The sequence below is a fragment of the Apodemus sylvaticus genome, chromosome 13 (genome assembly GCF_947179515.1).
Source record: "Apodemus sylvaticus chromosome 13, mApoSyl1.1, whole genome shotgun sequence".
NCBI classification, from domain to species: Eukaryota; Metazoa; Chordata; class Mammalia; order Rodentia; family Muridae; genus Apodemus; species Apodemus sylvaticus.
In genome coordinates this window covers 83,053,763-83,079,228 of record NC_067484.1, presented here as the reverse complement: position 1 = coordinate 83,079,228, position 25,466 = coordinate 83,053,763, and the positions used below count along the sequence as shown (strand labels likewise).

The 25,466-nt window shown below is 36.5% G+C and overlaps 1 protein-coding gene across 5 annotated transcripts in view; it reads right to left on the bottom strand.

Moving 5' to 3' along the window:
* Nol4 (nucleolar protein 4) overlaps positions 1–25,466 on the bottom strand; it is a 351,736-nt gene that overhangs the window by 63,743 nt on the left and 262,527 nt on the right. For 3 of the 5 annotated variants that reach the window (XM_052155475.1, XM_052155477.1, XM_052155478.1), the window contains one exon: positions 17,674–17,853. In XM_052155475.1, coding sequence (XP_052011435.1) covers positions 17,674–17,853 — 180 coding nt within the window. Of the gene's footprint in view, positions 1–16,741; positions 16,934–17,673; positions 17,854–25,466 lie in introns of all 5 variants that reach the window. The other 2 variants (XM_052155473.1, XM_052155474.1) reach the window with 1 other exon arrangement.

Sequence of the window (25,466 nt, the reverse complement as noted above, 5' to 3'; positions counted from 1 at the left end):
CAAAGCTATGTCTGAAACAACACTCTAACAGCTAAATTCAGTCTACAGTGCTTTAGCACACTGAAGAAGGAATTACTGTGGTGTCGAAATAGCCTGGTCTCTGATGTTGTATCATCTCACAGGGAAGTTTTGGAGTTTTCTCAACTGCTTCCTAGTGGTTCAATTTCCAGATAAGCTTCCATGGGTCAGAGAAGGCGTGACAGCAGTCTTCCTCTTCTGCCCCTGTGAGCTGTCTGGAATGATGTTCAGAAAGCTACTTTTTCAAAAGAAAGAAAACTGAGTCCCTGAAAAGGGAGCATATGCCATAACTATTTCTGAGGAGAATAATGCTGGGCCTTGGCCTCGGGGACAGAGACGAGTGTCCAACGAGGCAAACCCAGAAGAGAATTTTGTCTCAAAACTTATATGGCTTCACGTCAGTGTCTATTTAAAGTAAGGGTAACAAACTCTAGAACAGAGTCAAATAGACATTAAGCCATAAAATCAGCCCACCATTTAATAATGACCATGCCTGGGCAAAATTATAATCTAAACCATATGGAAACCTCATTCATGTCATATTCTGTGAAACGTCCTCTGAGGTAAGGTTACAGTCCAAGTATAACTAAAAGCAATCCATTATGAAAAAAGAAACAAATTATTTGATTTGTAGCTGGTGTTATTCAAATGAGTTAGGATTTCATAAAGGTCCACTCTGTTATTAGATTTTCATCTGGATCCAGGACTGGAACTGACAACCTCAGTTAAACACCAGCCGATCCTCTTTTTTATAATCCAATCAATGACGGTGACATAGCGCACAGGGTCACATATTTCTGTTCCTTGTCACCTTTATATTTCTCTTTCTTGGATATCTCTATTTCAAATTAGATATAAAAAGTTATAAAATTTAATATGCTGACTGAATTTCAGAAATGAACATTCAAGTTTCTTTTTTTTTTCCTAATTTCTTTTTTTTTATTTTTTTTTATTTTATTTTTTTTATCTTTTTTTTCTCTTTTTTTATTCGATATAATTTATTTACATTTCAAATGATTTCCCCTTTTCTAGCCCCCCCCCTCCCCGAAAGTCCCGCAAACCCCTTTCTCTTCCCCTGTCCTCCCACCCACCCCTTCAAGTTTCTTAAGTATATGTTGGGAATGTTTTATTTCTTATTGTGAAGGTTTGTTGGGCAGGGCATTTGCTGAATAAGTAGAACAGAAAGTAAAACAAATTTAGTTAAAAATTATTTCATAGAATTATCTTTCTTGTTCTTTAATTTTATTAAGAGCAGATGTGTAGCTTTTACTGTAGGAGTAAAAGTTAGTTTTCATAAGAAGTTGCATAACTTTCTTTAGGGAAAATCATGGGGATGGTAGAGTCTTTTCCCCTAAGTAGTGTATCTTTAGGCACAAGAAATGAGTTCTGCCTGAAGGGAACAAATTTTCCATTTAAGAACATCTGACAACTGATGGTCTCAGACTTGGGAGAAAATTAACTTCAAAATACAAGCAATCACACATAGGATTCAGTGTTGCCCACAGATGCAAGATAGAATTTTGAAAATTGAGGTGTTCTGAGCTTCTTGCAGAACCATAATGTGACTATAAACTATCCTTCAAATGAAATCACAGGCACAATTTGTTTTCCTCAGAAGTTTGAAGAAACTGAAAGCCAGGCAGATTAACTTGTTTTAGGACAAAAGGGTCTGTTGTGTGTAGAATTTAGGCTTCCTGGATTCCAGGTCTCTATTCTTTCTTTAACATTACATTGCTTAATTAGCACTTCTAAGTAATTAACAGCTAGTGAAATGAAATGTTATAAAATCCCTTATGCAAAGAGAGGTGCTGATCCCAAAACAAGCATACAAAATGTTGCTTTATTCAAGTTTTGCAGACAGAAAGGCCAAGTGAATTAGTAAAATCTGCAGTATATGATAAAGCAAACAAACAAACAAACAAAAAACACGCTGTCTCACGTATATAATCTGTGTTTACTTCTAACCAGAATCTGGTGTCATGTGAACATAACTTTGAGACAAATCTACTCAATAATAATTAATTCATATTGGGAGCATAAAATATTCACAAAAACCTTAGATTCATCATCTAATTTTCTAAACATTCTTTGAGAAAATACTTATATTGTTCATTCATTACAGAAAACCCAACAGAAGTTTGGAGAGATCATGTGACTTCCCCAGGCCTATTAGGGGTGTAACTTCACCAGCATTCATGAATGTATAATGTCAAGTTTTAAGTAACATAGTAAAGAATTATTTTCATTTTAGAATTACAGTAAGATTAAGCAAGCTGACGAAAAGTCCATTACAGCTAACCCCATTTTTTTTAAACAAGGAATAGATTATGTTTTCTCTAATATCTTCATTTTCAAGTGATTTAAATCCATTCCTTACATTTCTCTATTAATTCCTAAAGATGAAGTTCTGCTACAATCTAGAGTGACAAATTTTTAATGTTGGAGTAGTCAAATGTGCCAATCAATTACTTCCCATGAACCACACAGTTGGGCTCAATTTCATGCCTAGGAGGAAGGTGCAAAAGACTCTTCATGAGCTAATAATTCTGCAAAGCCCTTTGCTTCTAGTGCTAGTAAATCAATAGTGAAAGCCACAGAGTCTGGTACATAGTTCAGGGGTATTTCATCTGATGATCTGATGATGATACAGCAACAGTGAAAAAACCAGTGCTTGATTTCCCCCATTCTGTGTGCTAAGGGCTCTAGGGAGATAGAGTGTCAAGGGATAAAGATTTCCTCCTTCATTGCTAAGACTGGTCATAAACACGAAAGCTGTTATGTAGTAAATGAGACAGTAACAAAACACAAAGATTCCAAGGCAGATTTATGAAGAACAGCATAGCTCCTGGTGAAGGTAGACACGTTATGTAGAATATGCATCCTAAAAGACTTCAAAAAATGATAAAATGTAGATAAATACTTGTGTGTGTGTGTGTGTGTGTGTATGTGTGTGTGTGTGTGTGTGTGTGTGAGATCTATCTATACCTACCATAGAAATTTGCAATTTCTCCCCATTGCGTGTGAGACAAGCTCTCGGTAATTATCTCTTCGTAATTAGCAGTCATTCTCAACTGGAACCCAAGCTGAACTTCCCTCCATGCTGCTCCTGCTGTCATAATTATCTAGGTTCAAATCAGTGGGGTCGTGTCATCCAACAGATGGCTAAATGGTCACACGGAGCTTTGGAGTTGAAAAAGTCACATTTTAATTGGAACTTAAGACGTGATTGCTGTTGGCACCACCTTTCATTTCAGAACCAGGGGAAATGTACCAACAAATGGTGCCAATTTTCCACTTTAAAATGACACATTAGACAACTTTAAGACAAACTGATATTGGAGTATACATTTAAGATATTATATGATCGTAAAAAGTTTTTTAAAAATCAAAAATATAAATCTACATATAGGTTAATGTCACAGTGCTCTCCACATTCTCTGTTCTAAATGCCACTCAATCAAGATTTAGACCAGACCACATGGAGAAAGAAACTATGGTGTCCACAAAGGTTGCAAGTAGAATCCACTCCTTAAAGACCCTTAGAGTAAACGATTCAATGATTGAAGTTAAGGTAGTGTCTCTGAATTAAAAATTTCCCTTCTATTTGGTTGCTTAAAAAATAAATAATTAAGCATTATGCCATTTGTTTGATATGAACACTGTTTCTTCAAATGGTATATCAATGCATAGGGGCATCATCATGAAGGCTCTGTCAAAAATTTAAGCCCCTAAAAGATCCCGTTATTCGTTAGGCTCCATTGTTCACAGACATCAGTATGAACAGAGACAGTTCCAACTGAATTGGACTAACCAGGGTATTGGTCAGCAATCACCTAGCCTTCTATGTTGCTGCTCTGCGACTTGATTTAAGCTCTTTTACCAGAAACTATTCTGTGTAGTTTTATACATCACAAATCAGGTTCAGTCCATGACATAAGCAATCTTGACTGTCAGTCTGGATGTAGAAAAACAAAAACGTGTTAAGCGTGTGTGGGAAGTTGCTTCTACACTGCAAAGGAAGAAAACTGAGAGTAGTCAGACTCTTACAACATCCTTCCATGCCTTAAAGGACTGTATCCCCTAAACCCTGAGCCATATTATCCCTTTCATTTGTTTAGTTTATTTTTTTAAGTTATTTTGTCACAGAGATAAAAATAACTAATGCAGTAATTAAATAGTGAACACAGTGCATTACCGGAGTTTATGAAAGGAAAGTCAATATCATCTTCATTTATTCAATAAATGTAGCTAATGAGTATAATATATAAGTCAGAGATGTGTCAGGTTTAGAGAATAACATATACTATTTCAGTTCCTATGACTTCTGTGGTAGTTTGTGCTAGTACAGTGTCTGGTACACAGGATTTAAAACATTACTATTCGATTTAAATTTATTTCAGAAATTCTGAACTAATATAAACAAATACTTTTCAAAACATTGTAGCAAACTTATTTGACAAAATTAGTATTTGGTTTTTATTTCCAATTTTTGTGAACATAAAATAATAAAAGAGTAGTATGTATGTTCTCAGGGTCCACACCCAACGTGAGCACCATGCAATAAGCAGAGGTGATTGCTGCCGCTGTGGCTTGTGGTCTGGATCATTTGAATCCTGGCCAGAAGGTAAACAAGGCTTGTGAATGCTGTCAAAACTGTCATTACTTGTGTCCTTAACATAGCTTTGACAAAAATGGCAAGCCAAAAAAGCCTTATTGATCTCATCTGGTCTCTGAGGTCAAGAATTAATAGCAGCTCAATCCTTAGTTCTCCTTGACTGGCCTGAGAGGTCATGTGACTTACATAAGTGAGGTTAATGGTTCTTGCAAGGGAACTGAGAGTTACAGCCGGAGGATTGCTCTCAAGGTGCAAGTTTTCAGAACTTCTGAGGACAGCATTTCCCACAGGTAGAAAGGAATTGTGGAACAGGTAAACTACTACAGAGAAACAAAGCTAAGAATGGAAAGGAACCAGAGAACTGTGGCTATTGGGTCTTTGGATGAAGAACTTGCATTAGTATCCTAAGACAATTACCTTGATTGATTTTAAAGGAGTTTCAAAGTACATTTTAAACTAGAGTAGAATAGAATTAATTGGCATCTTGACTTTTAATGTAAGTTGATTTTTTGTTTTAGTTTTTTTCAGGTATTGACATAGTGTCTTACTACAGAGGATTCTAGTCTGGGGTTTGTAGCAATACTTCCCCCATGGCGTTCTATGTGCTGAGCTGACAGGTCTTAGCCACTCCATGTACTTCAAATAAAAGCTTTCATTGATAAAGTAATGGTCAATATCTCTCGACTTTGCTGTTTGAATATTATGGTTCATGAATAATGGTATTTCACAAATAAATTGGAAGTGCATGTCCTGCAGCTACACTCTTAGCAGCATAGTATGGCTAATGCTATTGAGAATAAAACTGGCTTAAAAACCAAGATAACAAAAATATGCTGTCCTTTCTAACTAGTTAACCCTTCATTTTATTCTCTACTAGGAAACATCACCTACTTCTGTAAACCTTTGGTAATATATTACTACATATAATTACACATAATTGTATATCATATCATCTCATCCTATTACCATTTACTGCATAGTATTTCTACTCACAGACAGTCACTATTGTAACTACTTATTCACAATAATTATCAAATACATAAAAAATAAAATTCAATGTGCCAAAAGTCAAAGAAAAGTTAAAATCAAATATCATATACATGTCTTTGGAGAAAAATAATCTGAATATTAAAATATACAAGTCTTGGTTTTTAGTTAGCAGTAGATTTTAGAAATTCCCTCGAAAGGCACTAAAGCACACCAGGTAATGAGAGTCACTTGACCCTCGGGTTTCTGACTGTAAAGTAGCACAGCATCAGAAAGTTATATTCACTCAATCATTCGCTCAATATTTTTACTCAGTTGAATGGGAATTAGCCAGCTTTCATGAGCAAGTACATAAGACAGTGGGGATAATACAGAGATAAACAACTTAAAAGCACTGCAGTCAAATACTTCAGGAGCTAAGGAGTGTGTACAGGTAACAGCAATACAACAGGATACAATATAACCACAAAAGATGCACCACAAAGTGAAATTTGCACACAGGAGAGAGACTTGATTCAGAAGGGTAATTTAAAAAGAGGAGCACACATCTGTTCCAATCGTAGTAGTTCACTGGGTGGAGACACCTGGTAGATTTACAAGGGCAGAGTTCAACCTAAGATTCTAAGGCGTAGCACCACACAAGGACGCCAGATAGGGCTTTGACCTCTGTTATTTCAAGCCAGCCAGTTTTTAATCATTATATAAGCACTATCATTTCCTTGTATCAAGTGAGGACATTGAAGTTTAAGAAAGCAGACACACAACTTGGTAAAACGTTGACTGGAGATGCACTGAACATCTGTCAGGCTCCCCCTTAATTAATTATCACCAGTGCCACCCAGTGCTCCTTGGGCTTGTTTTCCTCCTTGGACTGTGAGGAGAAACTTTAGTTTTAGGAAGCAGTTGGCTTTTGTCTTAGATTCCCTCTCCTCACAATGAACATCCAGTTTACTAAACATTAATTTGTAAGTTAGAAGGAGTTTTGCTAAGAACACATTGGAGCAGATTTCTTAGTACTTTAAAGCATCTTCCGATGTTGTGTGGATAGTTCTGTCTAATGAACTTTCTCTTTCTAGTAGTAGTTTCTTCCCGGTAAATGTAGAGACTTCTCTGTTCCACTCCTGTGATATTAGGTAAGAAGCTGGTTAATTTCTTCTGCTGACTACTCTCCTTTCCTGCCCTCCCATAGGCTTCATGGTTTGAGTGAAGCAGAAGATTTGCCATCATCTTGTCATAGAATTTCCCATCTTAGTTCTTCTAATTTATTCTCTGATTTTCCAAAGAGATCTATCTTTATTACAGTGAAATTCTTTTTCTACCATCACTCCTTTCTTCTAGAGGTAATTTCCTTATTTACACATTCTAGCAATCACATTTTTCCTTTGCTAACTTATATATTCTGCTTGGCCCACCTGGTAGGATTTTAATTACAATGTATATAATGCCTGGTACTTTTACTTCTGCAAGTTGGAAATGGAGACTTATTTCCCTTTAATGAAACAGTAGCTACTTTGGGGTTTTCTTGTTTACACACAATTCTCAGTTTATATTCCTGCCTGATGACAGCTAAAGATCACATACTCTGCAGTTGGATGATCAGTCAGCCTCCAGTTCTAATACTATATATTTGTTTATCTATAATCTCTTTTTACCCAGGCTGCACTGCTACTCCAGCAAGTATTTATAACTGTAGTATAAGTTTTCTCCCTCCTTTAGCTATTTGGGAATTTACATGCTTTCCTTTTTGGCTAGATCTTTTTTAATTCATGATTTATTAAGTATTTGTCTCTACAGTGGGAAGGTGGGGTTATATGTAGGAGGTATTCTGTGATACTTAGCTCAACATCAAGTTTAAACTAATTACATGATGAGCAATTTTGATAAGTAGATTGGGTGTAATATTTTACCATACCGTTATTATTCAATTCAAATACATTTTGGAAATAATGTGTAGTGAGAAATTTTATTTCTTAAATATCCAGTTATGCTAGATAAATATGTTTTTGTTTTTATCCCAGTTGTATGATAAGAGGCTACTTCACAACAGGTGATTATGCCTTGTGCACTAGCAGAGGTGTGGTTTTTGCCCAGCTACAGATAGTTTACATTGAAATTCTGGGACCTTTTGAGATGGTATAAATACCAGAGTCCCAAGAAGGGCTGGAGATGCACTTTGAGAGGCTTCTGCTGCTATTGCTACCCTGGTTCCTGCTGTTGTACTGTGTCTGGTGGTCCTGAACAAAGAAAAAAATTGGATATGCTGACAGCGGAAATTGGACTTGCCCCAGGGATCCATTGCTCCTAATTAGCAGGAGCTAGAACTATACCCAATTTCTCTTCTAACCTTTCTCTCTTATGTTGTGTTGGGATTGGAAGGGATTAAGTGAGAGTAAGGGTTGGAAGGATGGTAGATACAAAAACCCAATAAAGCAAGCAAAGAAAGCACAGCAACAATAATGGTCAGGGGGTAACCATAATCTGTGAGAAAATCTGTGGACCAAAAGACTAAATATGAAGGGATACAACAGTAATTCTTTGTGATGGGCAATGCTATGAAAGGAATAATTGAAGGGGTTAGATAAAAGATAGAAAGTTGCCAGACTGTCAATCAAATATTTATATACATCATCACACTTAGTGACTGACCCATCAGCCATCTCATTTAGAAGATTGAATCTCTGAAATATCATATGATCTGATTAGGAACTGAACTAATCCAGTTTTAAAACTTGGGTGTCCTAGCTTCGAAAAGCCATTTTTTAAGATATAATGTTTAGATTGTTTTGAGATGGTAAAATTAGACACCATGGAAGCCAAAAATGAGTAATATAATATGTGACCAAAGACACCAGGGATCCTAGACATGGTCTCCTGAGTGCTGGGTTCCTGGAAATGCTCAGGGTGAGCAGGAAAAGCCAGCTCAAGCGGCAGCATTGATTTGAGAGTGCATCTGAAAGTGTCTTCGGGACATCAAGAGAAATGGGCTCAGTGCTTCAGATGTTAATGAAGTATATTTTCTAAGTGTGACACATTTTGGGGGGGGGGTATTATCGGAGGGACGCCAGGCTAGCCTTCAACTCTCTCAGAGTGGATTGCCTTTAACCCCTAAGCCTCCTGTTCTCACCTCCCGAGTGCAGGGATTACAGATTTGCACCACCACATCAGTCTTTTCTACTTTTCTATCAATTATTTTACTTTTACAACTTTTAATATTCTTCTCAAAAAGACTCAAAATTGTAAACTCTTTAGGCTTCTGTAACATCAGTTCTGCTTCTGTCAGAGTAGAGTGTGTGCAGAGAATTGTGTAAGGTGCAAGCAAGGAGCTAAGCTTGAAGACTGCAGGAAGAGAGGCAGAAGATAGCAAGGGCCAAAATGGAAATCATAGAAGATAAGTAGGAAATTAATATTTACTTAGAAAACAGACCACAGAAAGAATCAGCAGTATTCAGTGAGTAACAACTGGTGTAGTCCCATTCTCAATATTTAGCCAGTGATAAAAATGACAATAACAATGTTACCAAAAACATAGGCAAACTAGGAAGGGGCAGGTAGACTTTTGGTAGGTAAAGTAAAGTATCCATCTGTGGAGAATATGTGCTTTGGAATTTATGGATACAGGTGTGATAGAGCAACAACTGATCAACACCTGGATGAAATACCAAACCTTTGCTGGTGACTGGTGCTCTGCTATAAAATGCAGTGATGTGCACCAAGAAGAAATTGTAATTGTGGCTGAGGAGGCATTCATTCCACGACAAATACACAATAAAAGGGAATGCCCCAAAACAAATATATATAAATGGGAGACAGGGAACAAGAGTCTGAAGTTCTTGGGGTTGACATAGGGAATACAACACGTGATTTGATGCGAAGTAGTCACATGCTCTCCCTAAGCATCAGGGCAGTATGGGGTGCAGGAGGCCAGAGCAGGGATGGTCTGAGTCTGAGGATCTAACAGGAATAGGTGAGCATGGCAAAATCTAGGAGTGTTCCTCTGAGGAAGCTGAGATGGCAAGATGAACCAGCTGTGTGAGTAAATGATTAAAACTTCATTGGGACTTGGGGACAGACATCCTCTTTTTCAGAGGGTCAGACAGAACATGTACAGTGTGAGCATGGTTGGCAGAGCTATGTTCTAAAGAGGTGGGTGAGCAGGTCACAGGTACTGCATTATTATCTATTTATTTGTGGCAAAGCAGACTAGATATTGATTCTGCAAAAACACTGGGAAAACACAAGATCTTTTGGACAATGCCAGTGTGTGTGTGTGTGTGTGTGTGTGTGTGTGTGTGCATATGCCAGAGGAACCACTCACTTTCTCTTAAGACAAAGACTCTCACAGTTCTAAGTTTGCAAAGTAACTGTTGATGACAAGTGAACCTTCTCATCTGTATGTCTCTCTGTCTACCCAGAGCTGGTTGTTTTATTTTTTTATTATGTATTTTGTGGGTTGAACTCAGGTCTTTGTGGTTGTGAAGCAGGAGCTTTGTACTGTCTGTGCTATCTCCCTAACCTATTTCTAAAACTTTTAATACTTCCTGCGTAGGCTGTTTGGGTGATGACTAAGATTTTGTCTCTACACTAATAAAGGCTTCAATGACAGAAACTCAGCCTGTTGAAGTTGAACAAGTGAGAGATGCAATATCAGAAGACAATATGGGAGAATTACTCAGAAGCATACTGTAGTATGCAATTAAAATGAAATGTTATGAGTAAACTACTCAGATCAAGTGGACGTAGCTTATAGTGTGTTCTGCTCTAAGACTGCAGCATACAAAGGGGCAAAGAGTACAAGTAATAGCTGGAAATTCAAACCTAGCATGCTTACTAATTAGCTCCCATTAAGCTAATTTGTCACTAAGAAAGACATGTATCAGTGTTCATGTGATATGAAAAGCAATGTAAATGGTAAGAGGTACAGAGATACTGCAGAGGTGTTGTTAAGAACCTTTAATAGGTAAGGATGCTGTTGATAAAAATTTCAGTTAAAGAAGCACAATCAGACACCTTCATTGATACATTAATTGTGTGTGTGAGACAGAATGAGAGCAAGTAAGCAGGTGTGCACTCTATAATTTACACGTCAAGGTCAAAGGGCAATTCACAGAAGTCAGTTCTCTGGTTTCTGCTTGTTGAGATACAGGCTCTTCTTGTTAAGTCCACTGGGCTGGCACACTCTAGACCAGATGGGTCAAACATTTCCAGTTGTGTCTCCTGTCCTCAACAGTCATCTGGCTGTCCAATTTTGGGATTAGATGTATGTCTCCACATCTAACTTGTTATATGTGTTCTAGGGATCAATTTCATGTCTTCAGGCTTGTGACAGTAGGCCTTCTCATACTCAGACATTTCCCTAACCTTTGGCACATCTCTATAAACTGCATAGGCCTGCCTTGTCTGGCCTCAGTGGGAGAGGATGTGCTTAATCTCCGGGGTTGGGGGATAACCTGAGGGGTAACCCTTTCTGAGGAGAAGGGGAGGAGAATGGGGCAAGGGGCTCTGTCAAGGGAGGACAGGGAACAGTGTTTGTCACGTAAATAAGTACTTAATAGGAGATGCCACTGTGCTCTTTGACATGGAACCAGGTAACTGGAAAGAAGGGCTTTTACTTTGTGTGACATGTGACAATCAGCAGAGCAGTATACAAGTCACTGCTCAAAACCCACTTTTTTTTTTTTTTAACATAAAGGGATTATTTTCTGGTGGTTCTAGAGTCACATTTTTCTTACCTTTTAAAAATTGCTACCTCACTTTCTGCCTAAAAAGTAGGTATGATAACTACTATGGACAAACATAAAGAGACAGACTCAAGGACAGTGGAGATGCTGTTGAGATTCGGGTCAGACTTCCTGACAGTGTGACAGGAAAATAAAGGCAATAAAGCTAAGAACCCTGGTGGTGAGGACTAAGGCGGAAACTCTTCCTTCAGAAATAATTCCTCCAGCATTAAACTCCACAACACTTGTTCTCAACCTTCCTCATGCTGAGACCCTATAATACAGCTGCTCATGTTGTGGTGGCCCCCAACCATAAGATTTCTTTCTTGCTACTTCATAACAGTAATTCTGTTACTGTTATGAATTGTGATGTAAAATATGTGTTTTCTGATGGTCTTAGGACAGCCTTATGAAATTGTTGTTTGACACCACAGGGGTCACAAAGCATAGGTTGAGAATTATTGCTCTAAGAGACTTTTAAAGTAAGATCTTTTATAATGCCTACTTAGCAACTCAGTAGATAATATTCTCAGTAACACTTTACTAAAAACTTAAATTAGACATTTCTATAAGAAAAATTAGTCTCATATATAATCAGGTATAATATTTTTCATAAGCAATCAGGTATAAAATTTTTCATAAACAATCAGGTATAAAATTTTTCAAGAAGTTGAGGTTATTGAATTCAGATATGTAAGCTACTTAGACTATATTAGTATAATAACAAAATTAAGGATAGAAGGATACATAACATTAAAAATCTCCTTTTACTATATTTCTTCTAAACATTTTTATTCACGTCTTACAGAAATACATGTAAACATGAACAGGCAGTTGATAAAGGCCTCTGCAAATCTAAGAAATGAAAGAGAGACATTGTACTATATAGTAAACAGGGGACCCTCGTAAGAATCAACCCTGTCTTTTTTAGAAAGGGTTGCTTTAATCAGTTTCTGTTACTGCTCTTACTGAATTTAAGGGCCTAGTCCTTCAGAGAAATGGATTCATTTACTGGAACAACCAACACTTGTTCTCAAAAGCAGCTGCTAAAGTAACTTAAGGGTCAAAGCCACACAGGAAAATCAATAACAATTTAACACACAATATTTTTCCAAGGTTTGATTTAATGGCTGCGTAACTCAACAAGTTTTTATAGACCTCTGAGAATAATGATTGGACAGTGTATTAAAATTATTAGATTCATTTTTCCTTAAAGATTCTATTTCTGATTTTAATGCTTCTATTTCTTTTTTATATTTATTATTTTTTTCATTCGAAATATTTTTTATTTACATTTCAAATGATTTTCCCTTTTCTGGTCCCCCACTCCCTGAAAGTCACATAAGCCCCCTTCCCTCCTCCTATTCTCCCACCCACCCCTTCCCACTTCCATGTTCTGGTTTTGCCTTATACTGCTACACTGAGTCTTTCCAGAACCAGGGCCACTCCTCCATTCTTCTTGTACCTCATTTGATGTGTGAATTATGTTTTGGGTATTCCAGTTTTCCAGGTAATATACACTTATTAGTGAGTGCATACCATGATTGATCTTTTGAGCCTGGGTTACCTCACTTAGTATGATGTTCTCCAGTTCCATCCATTTGCCTAAGAATTTCATGAATTCATTGTTTCTAATGGTTGAATAGTACTCCATTGGGTATATATACCACATTTTTTGCACCCACTCTTCTGTTGAGGAATACCTGGGTTCTTTCCAGCTTCTGGCTATTTTAAATAGGGCTGCTATGAACATAGTGGAGCATGCATCCTTATTACATGCTGGGGAATCCTCTGGGTATATGCCCAGTTTTCTGAGGAACCGCCAGAATGCTCTGGTTTGAGTTTTGTGATAATGACTTGGTGAAAAGTGTGTAGAAAAGAATCTTTATTCAGAGATTCTAATTTATGTGTTAGCAACACTACGCAGAGCATGTCAAATTTTTTTCTACTAAAGGAATCAAAACTCACTGACTCTGAATAATGCTAAGGTTAGAAGAACAACAGAGAATAGGTGGCTGAAACAGCCTCATAAGGGATAGAGGAGGAAGAGAATCCTGTGGGAGAGATCTTCTGGATGTGACGTGACCGTGGAACCCATAGCTTCAATCGGTACCAGCAAGAGACCCACACAAGGTTAGGTTCATCAACATTCTATAGTTGGCAGGGAAGTTATTCATTAGGCTCTGACCCTCACTGAGGACCTATGGTCACATAATGCCTGCCAGGATAGAAGTCACTCATCAGTGGTGTAGGCACTGGAGTTTCCAATTAAGTATATAATTGTTCAGCCAGCCACAGTTACATAGGTAACTCTTATTAAATCCAAAGACAACAAAAATAACATGTGTGTTAAACAGGAATAGATATTATTTAGACAGTGGTAGAAAAGGAACATGTGCAACAAGATCCTCAACAATTATATGTGTTGTGGTAAAGCACAAAGCAAGAATCTCAGTTTGAATTTCATAAAATCAACAGGAAACGCATAATCCAGCAGTTTTTGGGTTTCTGTCGACCTGCAGGGTTTTCTGGTATCAGGAACCCTAAATAAGTAGAACTTAGCTTGCTGATTGGTACAAAATCTCCTACAAAATAAGTCTGAACTTTATAATTGTCTTTTACAAATGTATTTAAAATGTCTTAATCTCCTCATTGACTTGAAACATCTTAGAACAAGATACACATAAAAATATACTCATTTTGAAAATTAGTGACTTTGTATCATCCGCAAACAGAAGAAAGTAGTTTGCTTTAGTGTTTTGAATTTTAAAACCCCGGTGGCTATCTTTTATATTTAGAAGTTAAGAGGGCATATTTAGTTAAGTTTTAATTCCTCTGCACCAGTCACTCCTTCCTCCTCTCTTCTCATTCATTTCTTTCACTTTATCAAATAGGGATGAGTTTAAAAAGCAACAAAATCCTATTAACAATTCCATATTAAGGAAAGTATGTAAAAAAGTGAAAGGACCCTCTAAATGTGCCCATTGAAGGGTCTGCTTCTCATTTCCAAGGGGGAAAACATGTTAGGGAGGGTGCAGCAACAGAAAAGGCAGAATTGCTCATGTTACAATATCATTTCTTTCTATATCTTTAATGTATCTACAAAGGACCATCCAATTTCCATTTAAGCACTTCACATCAGACAAGGGGTCATATCTCAATAAATCATAATGACTAGAAAACATACTGTTTCCTCAGTAATCACAAATCACATGTGTCTTAAATAACTCTTACTTTGAAGTGCTATTCATATTATATACACCGAATAAATGAACAAATGAATAATAAAAAATATTAAACATTAAGTATCATTTCTTTGTGGTATATTTAAATTTAGTTTGTAAAACTTACTTTCTATTAATTTACCTTTATCTTCTATATATCATAGAAATGTCTAGTGAATAGACATCTATACCCACATTAATACATACAATTAATAAAATAACAGTGATATTTTAAATGATGTAATGTCTGAGAGAAATTTTAGAAAACACAATTCAGTGATGATTTCTTTCAACAATGATTACTGTAAACTACATACCATGAAAATAAGATAGATCTTACTGAAGGATGAAATCTCTAAATCTCACTGAAAGATGAGTAGTGTCAGATACTTGAAAAAGGTAATATTGATATGTGATACTATCTTGATTTTTATTAAAAGATGAGAATATGTGCAGTATAGCCTAAATTATACTTTGTTGCAAAATTTTGTTTGTGAGCCTAGCCTGCCAGGGCTGAGCCATCTCTTCAGCCCTGCCACTGGAATTTTATACCAACTGTTAAGTCTTTGGGATAAGATCAGCTGTGTACCTTATATGTCTCCTATTATGCAGATTATAATTAGATAACAGGGAAGCTACTTTATGTTCCTCCAGCAATTCAACTGTTCTTTCTTACACTAATACATTACCTGTATTATCTAAATCTGGTCATGTGGTTCTACCGCTTTACTAGTTGAATTTAACATAGATGTCCTAGGAAACACATATGTATTTGAAAGGGTCTGCACTTGCTTTAGGAATGCAGCACAGGAAACTCTTCTTCAGATGACAAATTCATAATATACGATAACATTTTTTTATTATGGGTCCTTTGAAAACTTTTGTGCTGGAAATGACTTGCAAAGGTTTCTAGAAAACACTATATGTGCTAGCAGACAGGAATTCTCCCAGAGCTATAAAATGGGGTGATGGTGTTTTGCTGAGGGTGAGCTGAGCCCAGATAGTAGAGGCAACATACATAAATCCTGAAGATACCTGAAGATTCTGCAGAGCCCCCAAACAGGCTCTCAACATATGCTCTACAACATAGAAAGACCATCTCCACTTAGGAGGACAATATGAAAATTGACAAGAGGTGTGATTTCAAATACAAGCATTCATTTTATAGAATTTTACCTCTGTGAAATTCACAGTATAAAGCCATATGTTGAAACCTCTCTCATCTTTAAGCAGCATCTACCCATCACACTAAAGTAGCCAGTACAGATCACAAGCACTGGTGATCTAGACTTTTATTTAGCCATTTTAGGTATGAGGAGAGAAAACAAAATGGTTAGAAAGTTTGTTAAGTACTTTTAAAGCATGAGTTGTAGCACAGTGCTAAAACATTTGTTTGCCTAGTAGTGTGCGGAGCCCTGGGTTAGTGCTTCAGTAACTACTGAAAGGAATAAAACATCTAGCACATGTGTAAGCATATACATATATCATTTGGAATGTGAAAAACATCAAGTATGTATTGTCAAAGTTTGTTGGATTTATGTAGATAAAAGAACAGTAGAAATTCACAATATTTTGATTTCCAGTTTCTACCCCAAAGTAGCCAATACCAGGCAAACTTATCTTCTACAAATCACAACAGAATAGAAAGGCACACAGCCTACATGGAGTTAGGGCAACAGGGGCTTAGTTTCCACCTAAGGACTTTGATTCCCCATCTTAGTTTTCAAGGCTTACTTCTTGTTGGACAGCAGATAAGCCCAGTTCCTTACATTCATAAGATAGCCATTCTCACATGCCAAAAGCAGCAACTGCACCTTCATTTTAAGACTCATTAGCCTCACATCCACATCAGTAGTGACAGAAAGAAAACGAACACAGATGACATGTAACAGTTGGCGTCTCCCTGATTTTCTCTCATTGTATCTGTATCGTCTATGAAATGTTATCACATGGTTCTGCAAGCACTGGCCTCCCAAGAGAGTCCTTATCATATAAACAAAGAGAATAAATGCTTAGGGAAGATGAAAAAGAAAGGGGGGATAAACACAAGCAAATGAAACCCCCTTTGACCTGACGTTATGAAAAAATAAACAAAGACACTAAGATGGAAACAAAATAGTGTCATGGTTTACATGTGGGGTTTGGATGGAATCTAGGGCTGTGTTCAATTTATAACTCACCATCTCAAAACCACTTCTTTTCATCCGCCTGCAGGACTTGAGGTAAGTACGGATACGTTTTCTGGCACGCTCTTGATACTCAGGGAATTGTCGCCTGCATGAGTCAATGATAGCCTGGATCTTTTCTTTGGGCTGCTTAGAGATTGGGACCATTCGGTCCAAGTTTTCATCTACAAACAGCCTGACAAACATCTGTTGGCAAGAGGGAGACAGAGGAGAAGGGTTTGGAGGACTGCTCTCTTCTGTTCCTAGCTTCCTTTCTTGATTACCGAGAGGACAATAATTCTTTTTTTTGGTTTATGCACTGGAGAACTTTGCAAATGGAAAGCCAGAAAATTTAAGCAAACACTCTTTTAATAATTTTCTAGATGGTTGAATTAAGTATATATAGATAGACAGAGAGAGGGAAAGAGAAAGAAAAATATAGGGAGAAGGAGAGGAAGAGAGGAAAGCAGACAGACAGACAGACAGAAAAGAATGGAAAAATCAGAAAACAGTAGAACCAGGACAGCTGAGCACTCATTACATTCGCTTTTAATGATAAAAGGGACTGAGACATAGCCACAGTGCACAGTGGACTCATCTAGGAGAACAAACAGTTGACTATTTTGTCATGCACAATTAAGAAAGCAAAGGAAATCACTGATGACAGACAGGCATAAGCATCAGAGGACTAAGCTGAGCCCCCTTCAACCTAAGCAGACATGCATACTCACACAATACAATTCCAGTCCTCAGCACCCATTGGGCTTTAAAATTCTAAACAAAACACAGCAATTCTGGTGTCTGCTTGGCAAAGGGTGTTTGATGTACTTTTAAAATCCTTTCTGAAAATTAAACAAACATGGTTCTAAAATATTCACACTGACCAACAAGCAACAGCATGGGTGCGAAGTGGTCAAAACATAGTCACACAATGTCGGGGGACTCACATTGAAAGCTTTCAGCCGCTCAGCTTCCACACCATCTGTCTCGTTCACCTTCTCCGAATCCTCATGTTCATCGTGTTCATCTTCATCTTCATCTCCCCTGTTGAGTGACAGATCCTCTGCACCACGATCAACACTCTCATTTTTGCCAGAGTCATAGCTGGAGTAGCTGTGTGCTGGAGACTGAAAAGACAGGGTGACATTGATTGTCCCTTTGTAAGCCTCTGACCAAACTGTCATTTTTATACTTTAGTTTTAATTCTAATGGTCTTTCATTAACCATGGTTATTACTTGGTAACTCTACATCAGTGGCATTTTAAATTTTTGATCAAAGTTAATTTGATTAGATTTAGAATTCATTTCCTCTATCACACCAATAACATGTCAAGAGTATATATAGCTGTATAATACAGTTCCATTTCTGCAGAAAAGTTTAATTGAACTTAGCACTTCAAGAGTAATTACTGTTTTTACTTAATATTTATATTAATAAAAGGAGCAGTCTGTGGTTAATAGGCAAGGGAAGTATTGACTCATACTGTTGGAGGTAGATATGATTTCAGTGTGTAGCCAGCCTGCCTTTATTAATTTTCTTGGAACACACTGGAAACTGAAGAATAAGGATATTTAATTAATTTGCCTAGCAAAGATTATATAAATATTTCTGAGAATAGGGTTATTAGCTATTTGAAACTTTAAATTAAATTTATACTTTATCTATTTTAAAATAGCATCTGATTTTCACATAATAAAAATATGTGATGCTTCTTCCTAATACATTAATTGCATCTATACTTTAGCATGTATTAAGGACAGGATAAATTTAAAGCCAGATGATTAGCTAGATGCACTGCATATTTCAACATACATAATTAATAACCTGAAAAATTAAATATTTAAAATTCATTTTCACATATTAACAATTGATGATCTCTGTAGAGGAGAACTATTGGTTTTTAGAGCACACATGTATGCATATGTGAATGATATTTCACTATACCAAGTTAACTTATTTAGATTTTTTATAATTGGAGATATTTAATTTTTATATGTAATCACATATTTTGTTTAAGGATCTATTGACTAACTTGAGAGTTAGTTTAGGAGAACTTGCCTGAATGAAAATCTAAGTGTATGTTGTGATGTAAAGTTTAATTAGACACTAAATAGCTCAAAAACAGATTATGTTTTATAGTCTCACTAATAGCAGCAGTTACCAAAGGCTACTGGATTACTAAGTAAAGATGTGAGAGAATTTAAAGATGATATTTCTGTAATAGTTTAATTATCAGCACAAAGATTTTTTAGAAGTATCACAAAATGAATTAAAATTTTCAATATATGACAAAGAGAAGAAATTAGTGTTTGTGACTAATCTACTGGTTGCCTTTGTGCTTACTGCTATCCAATGAGGAGCTACCATCATCCCAATACTTTACACAAAGAAACAACCTTCAAACAGCAAAACAAACTTGTATCATGAAGACAATGGAATATGTTTGTTTAAACTCAGCTCTGCCTAAAGCAAAAATCTATAGAAGTTTACTCCCCAATATACATCCTTTCTCCTCTTTCCCTTTCTCCATTTCTCTTAAGAAATAACAAAAAGTACTTTTATTTTATCATACATATTAATGTTAAAACCAAACAACAACAAAAAAATCCAAGTTCATTCAGCAATCCTCTTCTTCCTAAAGAAACTCAGCATATTATTTCTATTTTCTTCTATGATAGTAGTCTGCCTTCTTTCTTCTTTCTTTCTTTCCTTTCTTTCTTTCCTTTCTTTCTTTCTTTCTTTCTTTCTTTCTTTCTTTCTTTCTTTCTTTCTTTCTTTCTTTCTTTCTGTCTCTCTCTCTCTCTCTCTCTCTCTCTCTCTCTCTCTGTCTTTCTTTCTTTCTTTCTTTCTTTCTTTCTTTCTTTTTTTTTTTAGAAATCCTTAGTAAAAAGTTGTTAGCTGCTATACAACTTCCACATACAAGGTGTATTTAAGTTATTAATAATATATTGTTGCTGCATCCACTTCTTTGTTTTGATTGAATCCAGAAAAGGGGTGGCATTATCATCCTTCAAAACCAACTAAATTTCATTCCTAAGACACTGGTATTGAAGAGGTTTGTAACAAGTCTATTTGGATGATCAAATTTTTGAATGAATTACATTTCAAGAATAAGATATATTTAAGAGAATAAACAATTACTGAACAAATTTTTAAATAAGATGAAGGCAATAGAAAAAACACAATTTTTAATTGCCTAAATATCTATGTGAATAATTTCTTCACTCAATAAAACTTTGTCAAGTATTTGTTTAATAACAATGAGGTTTGATTTTTGTCTCAGGCATCATTCTAAGCCTTACATATATGACTTAAGTAAAGCCTGAGTGAAATAATTAAACAACTTCCTCAACGTTCATAAATAGCAAATGAAGTTAGGATTTTAATCCAAGCAGTATCACTTTAAATTGATTATCTTAAATATATCTTAACTACAAGGTGTGTGTATGTGCGTTTGTGTCTCTCTGTGTGTGTTTGTTGTCTATGAAATGACACTTATAGTGTTACAGTGGTTGAGGAATCAACTAATGAGGTAATGCATTTCTCATTGTCAATTTATAAAGAGAATACCTCTCAGATGTAACAGGAGGTCCACTCCATCTTTTAATATGTAATTATAAATTCAGTTTAAGATATTAAAAGGAACCCACCCTCAGAACATCTGAGACACAACATGTATGATATGGTTTGTGTATGTTGGAGGTGTTTAGTGGTCAAGTGAGGCATGGGATTTCATATGCTGCTCTAGTATCAATACGACTAAATTGTACAGGGGAACTAGCATTAGCACATTTATATATGGCTGGTTTGGCAAGTGAGGGTTTCTGTTCCCAGGTCTGACAACCTTAGTTTGAATTCCAGGACTTATATGTTGGCAGAATGGAGCAAGCCTCTTCATGTTGTCTTCAGATTTCCATATTCACACTAAGGCAATACATGCATATATACCCATATGCACTCGTATATACACACACAGAAACGTACACAGTGAAGATAATAAAAATATTTAAATCTCAAATCTATAAAAATGACTGAATACATAAGGATGGTCATGAGAATACTGCATAATTCCAATATGTCTGAAGGTTAATTCCAAGTGTCATGTACATAACAAATTGGTTGAGTATTTGATTAAGCATGATGCACATGTATGTCTGCTAAGAGGTTTATGCATGATAGTAACATTTGAACTGGTGGTCTCAACAATGTAGACTTTTCTCCCCAGAGTTGGTGGGAAACATCCAATGCTTGAGGGGACACAATGAACAAGCCAGAAGAGAAAGATAATCCTGCCCATTGTGTGACAGCTTGAGTAGAGGCAAAGTGAAATTTATTCCATGTGTTTAGCAACCTTTAGACCCACATCTAACATGGCAAGTGGCTTTCCTAGCTGTGTGGTTTTCAGAGTAATGATTATGGGCCTTCTTGGTACCTAAAATTCATTGACTCATCTGCCTATCATCCCAGCGCGCTCTCTCTCCTCTCTCTCTCTCTGATTCTGGCTCTCATATCTATCTATCTATCTATCTATCTATCTATCTATCTATCTATCTATCTATACCCTTTCCATTTTCTTAACCTTACTGATTTTGTTACTTTTGAGAACTCTTATAAAATGTATTATCCACATTATTAACGGTTCAATTATGACTCTGCAAATTGTCAAAAGTACTAGAAAAGTCCAGGGCATTCAGGTTCTACCTGGTAGGGTAGAGCTAACTAAAGAGTTTTCAGAGCCACGGATCATGGGAGTTGGAGAGTAGAGAGAATGCTTGGCTCTAGAATCTGAATGAGCTGCACAAGTAGCAAAAGAGATGTATGTAAATGAGCAATCAAGGCAATTTCACAAACGCATACCCTGGTGTCTGAGACTGCCATGGACTCTCTTGTAGTTCTTATTTATTTCTGATCTTGTAACTTTGCATTTTTGCAAGAATCTCTATTCCAATAGATGAAACACTTCAGATCTAAACCTTCCTTTCAAAGGCATATATTTTCATCTTAGTGTTTACATTAATAGAGCTGAGCTTGGAGGTAGGCAGAATCCAGCAGAACTGCATGGCCAGAAGAAATTTTTGTAACTCTTGTGGATCAAGTTCAGCTGTGCTTCAAATTAAGCCCTAGACCTCAATTTCAGTGCTGAGATCCCGTTGAGGGTTGAACGACATTTTTTTTACAGTGGTTGCAAATCAGATATCCTGCATATCAGATATTCATATTAGAATTCATTGATAGTGGTAGCAAATTTAGTAATGAAGTAGCAACAAAAACATTTTATGCTTAGGGGCCACCACAATATAAATAACTATACTAAAGGGTCACAGAACTAGGAAGGTTTAGAACCACTGCTCTACACATTTCCACCATGTGACAATTTGCATATCCCTCCCACTCAAAATCCCTTTTACATCTTATTTAAATTTGAGATTTATTAACAGAAGTCTAGAGTGGTACAGAAGTCAGTTAGTGTAAGACCAGTTTAACAGTATAGATTGGACCCACATCATCTAAACACAAAGATGGGTCCCACTAAGCAGATAATAGCATCATAGAAAACAGAACAACTTTTATCCAATGTGTTAGCAAGGAAAAAAAATGATCTCTACAATAGGGTATCTTCAATTTCTCCACGATGATGATTTGTGTGGGACGAAGACTACACTAAAATATAGCTGAGACATTAGCAGAGGCACACTGAAGCCAAATCACTCAATTTAATGGAGGCATTAAGCTTTAAAAACGGGTATTTTTTGCAGTTTGAATTATTAGCAGTATTATATTACTTAATATAATAAAAGATAGGTTCAATAAGTTTGAAAGGTTTCTCCTTAAATATATTAAGGATAGTATGTTTTAGGTGGCACTATGCAAGATTTGAAAAATCATATAATGTGTTTGCCTAATAATTCAGCAAATTCAGCTTTTCTGTATATGGTACAAGGCACAAAGTCTTAGTTGTCTGCTGTACACACTTGGAATGGAAAAGGAAGTATTGCACTAGACACTTGAGATAAAGCCCAAACCTCCAGACTTGAAGACATAGAGTGGCTGTAAAGCTTGATGAACTATGTGGCCTGTCCACAACAAACCTAATCTCTGATAGCACAGAATTTCATTTTGGGAATATAAGTTCTTCCCTCTCTTTGTGGAGGATCTATCAGTTACAGCAAATCAGATTAAATCCATTGTATTCTGAGATCTCATATTATGTTGGCTTTAGTGTTGAAACCATGAACTCCAACAAAGCCAGCTGGGTATGTTAATCCTCATTTTCCTTCAGACCAGATCAAGACAAACATCATCCCCTTTACCTTTTTTTGTCTTCACAGCACCTAAGATATATTTTCTTTATATTGGGGTTTAAATTTGCTGGTATTTTCCTTCCTTCTACAGAGTGGTTCCATTTTGCACAATAAGAATATGCACAGCTGAACTGGCCTCATGAACTGATACAGTAAAAATCACTACAAGTCCCTAAAGATCTCAAAAATATGACAGCAATTTGCATCATAAAACTTCAATTTACTACTTCAGAGATAAAAATAAAAGGTTTAAATTAAGGTATAAAAATTAAAATCTAATAAGATATAATTCAGGAAAACAGGCATAGCTCTGGTTTTCTCAAAAAGAAGATGCTAGTTTAAGCGGATAAGGGAAGGCCATAGCTTTCAGGACAGTCTGTTGCTTTTGCCATGTGTTTGGCTCAAGTCAGCAAAGATATCCTGGGCACACATTTGCACTTTGCTTTGGCAAAATATCCTGCTCTCATAGTGTCACCAGGGCTGGGCTTTGGACTTTGAAGCATCCCCATTGTTATCTCTTTGTTCCCACTATAGCAAAAGCCCAGAACAAGTAGGACTAAGATGCCCTTGTGCTTGGTATGTGACACGACTAGATCTGTATTTTATGACATACACAAATAATGGAAAACCAAGAAATTGAGAAATGCCTACATAAGGAAGAATATTATAATTAAATGCCAGATGCCAACAGTTCCATGATATACCATACATAATTCTAACAGAGCATTGATCATTATGCAAATCAACAATGTGACTGCTGTAGTTTGTTCTATGTTGCTGTGTGGTCTTCAGGTTAAAGACTATCTCCAGGGAAGCCAGGACAGAAGGCTTAAGGTAAAAATCTGGAAACAGAAATAAAATTCAGACCATGGAGCATACCACTCACTGCCTTGCTCAGTCTACATTCTTACAGAGCACAGGGCCACCTGTCTTAGGATAGCATAGTCCACAGTGGGCACTGCTACATCAATGACTAAACAACAACAACAACAATAAATGCCTCAAAGATAATCCCAAGGGTTAATTGGGTGGAGGAAAACCTGTACTTAAGGTTCTCTGTCTTCAGGTGTATCAAGTGACAATAAAAACTTACTGTGACAGTGGTGCCAGGAGTCATAAAAGGGAAGCTAAAAACTAGCAGGTGATGTTCCTGAGATGGTTCTGCCATGATTTAAGAAAAAAAAATCCATGATGTATTTGCTCCTTTAGTCAAAGCAAAGGAGAATTTCATTTAGGAAAGATTCCTACTATTAATATGCTTTTCCTGTTATTATTAAATATATATAACAATCACTAGGTATTATCCCATTCTTTTGAACAGATCTCTGCAAAACAATGAAGATGTACACTGTCTTGTAGTGATGCTATACAGAAAAGCAGATGACTTATTCTCAATGATGATCCTACAAGAATTCCTAAAATTTTATTAGTAATTATTAAGCTCTTTTATAATAGGACTGATATTAAGTCCTCTCTAATAATGAAAAATGCTGTGATAACTCTATCAGTCTTTAAGTATTACCTGTCAATTGCATCTGAGATAGCAAGCAGGCATCTGTAACTAAGAACCCATTAGATGTACACTTGTGGTGAACTTTTTACCATGTGATCATGTAGTCTGAATGGTGGTGCATAAGTGCTGAGGAAATAGAAGGAAAATTTTTTAAAGCAGAACTGAACTCAAGAAGAACTTAGAAGTAAAGGAACAGCATTAGGAGTAATTATATTGAGAGTAAGGGTATTATTGTGAGGTCATAGAACTTTGTGGAGGAGAACTTTTGTAGAAACTTTTTGGAGAACTGAAAAACTAAAATCACTTTTCAGTCTGTTCCCCTTTTCTTTCTGCAACTTCAACTAGTTGGCTGGGAGTTAGAGCCCTGTAGTTCCCGAGGAGCTAAAACAAAGGCTACTTTACTTAATCTCCCAACAGATTTATGCTGAAGTGCTAAACAGTTCTTGACTAAAAAGAATATAAGCAGGTCAGCTACAGTAACAAGGTAACTTAGACTTAAGACAGGTAAATGTTTTATTATTTTTTATTAGACAATTTATTTCAAATGTTATCCTCTCCCCCTGCCTGAAAACTCCCTATCCCATCCTCCCTCTCCTACTCACCAACCCACCAACTCAGCTTCCCTGTCCTGGCATTCTCGTACACTGGGAAATGAAGCCTTCATAGAACCATGGACCTTCCCTCTCATTGATGTCCAACAAGGCCATCCTCTGCTACATAAGCAACTGGTGCCATGGGTTCCTCCATGTGAACTCTTTGGTTGGTGGTTTATTTCCTGGGAGCTCTGGGGATACTGGTTGGTTCATACTGTTATTCCTCCTATGGGGCTGCAAAACCTTTCAGTTCAGTGGGTCCTTTATCTAGCTCCTCCATTGAGACACTGTGCTCAGTCCAATGGTGAACTGAGAGGATCAACCTCTTTAT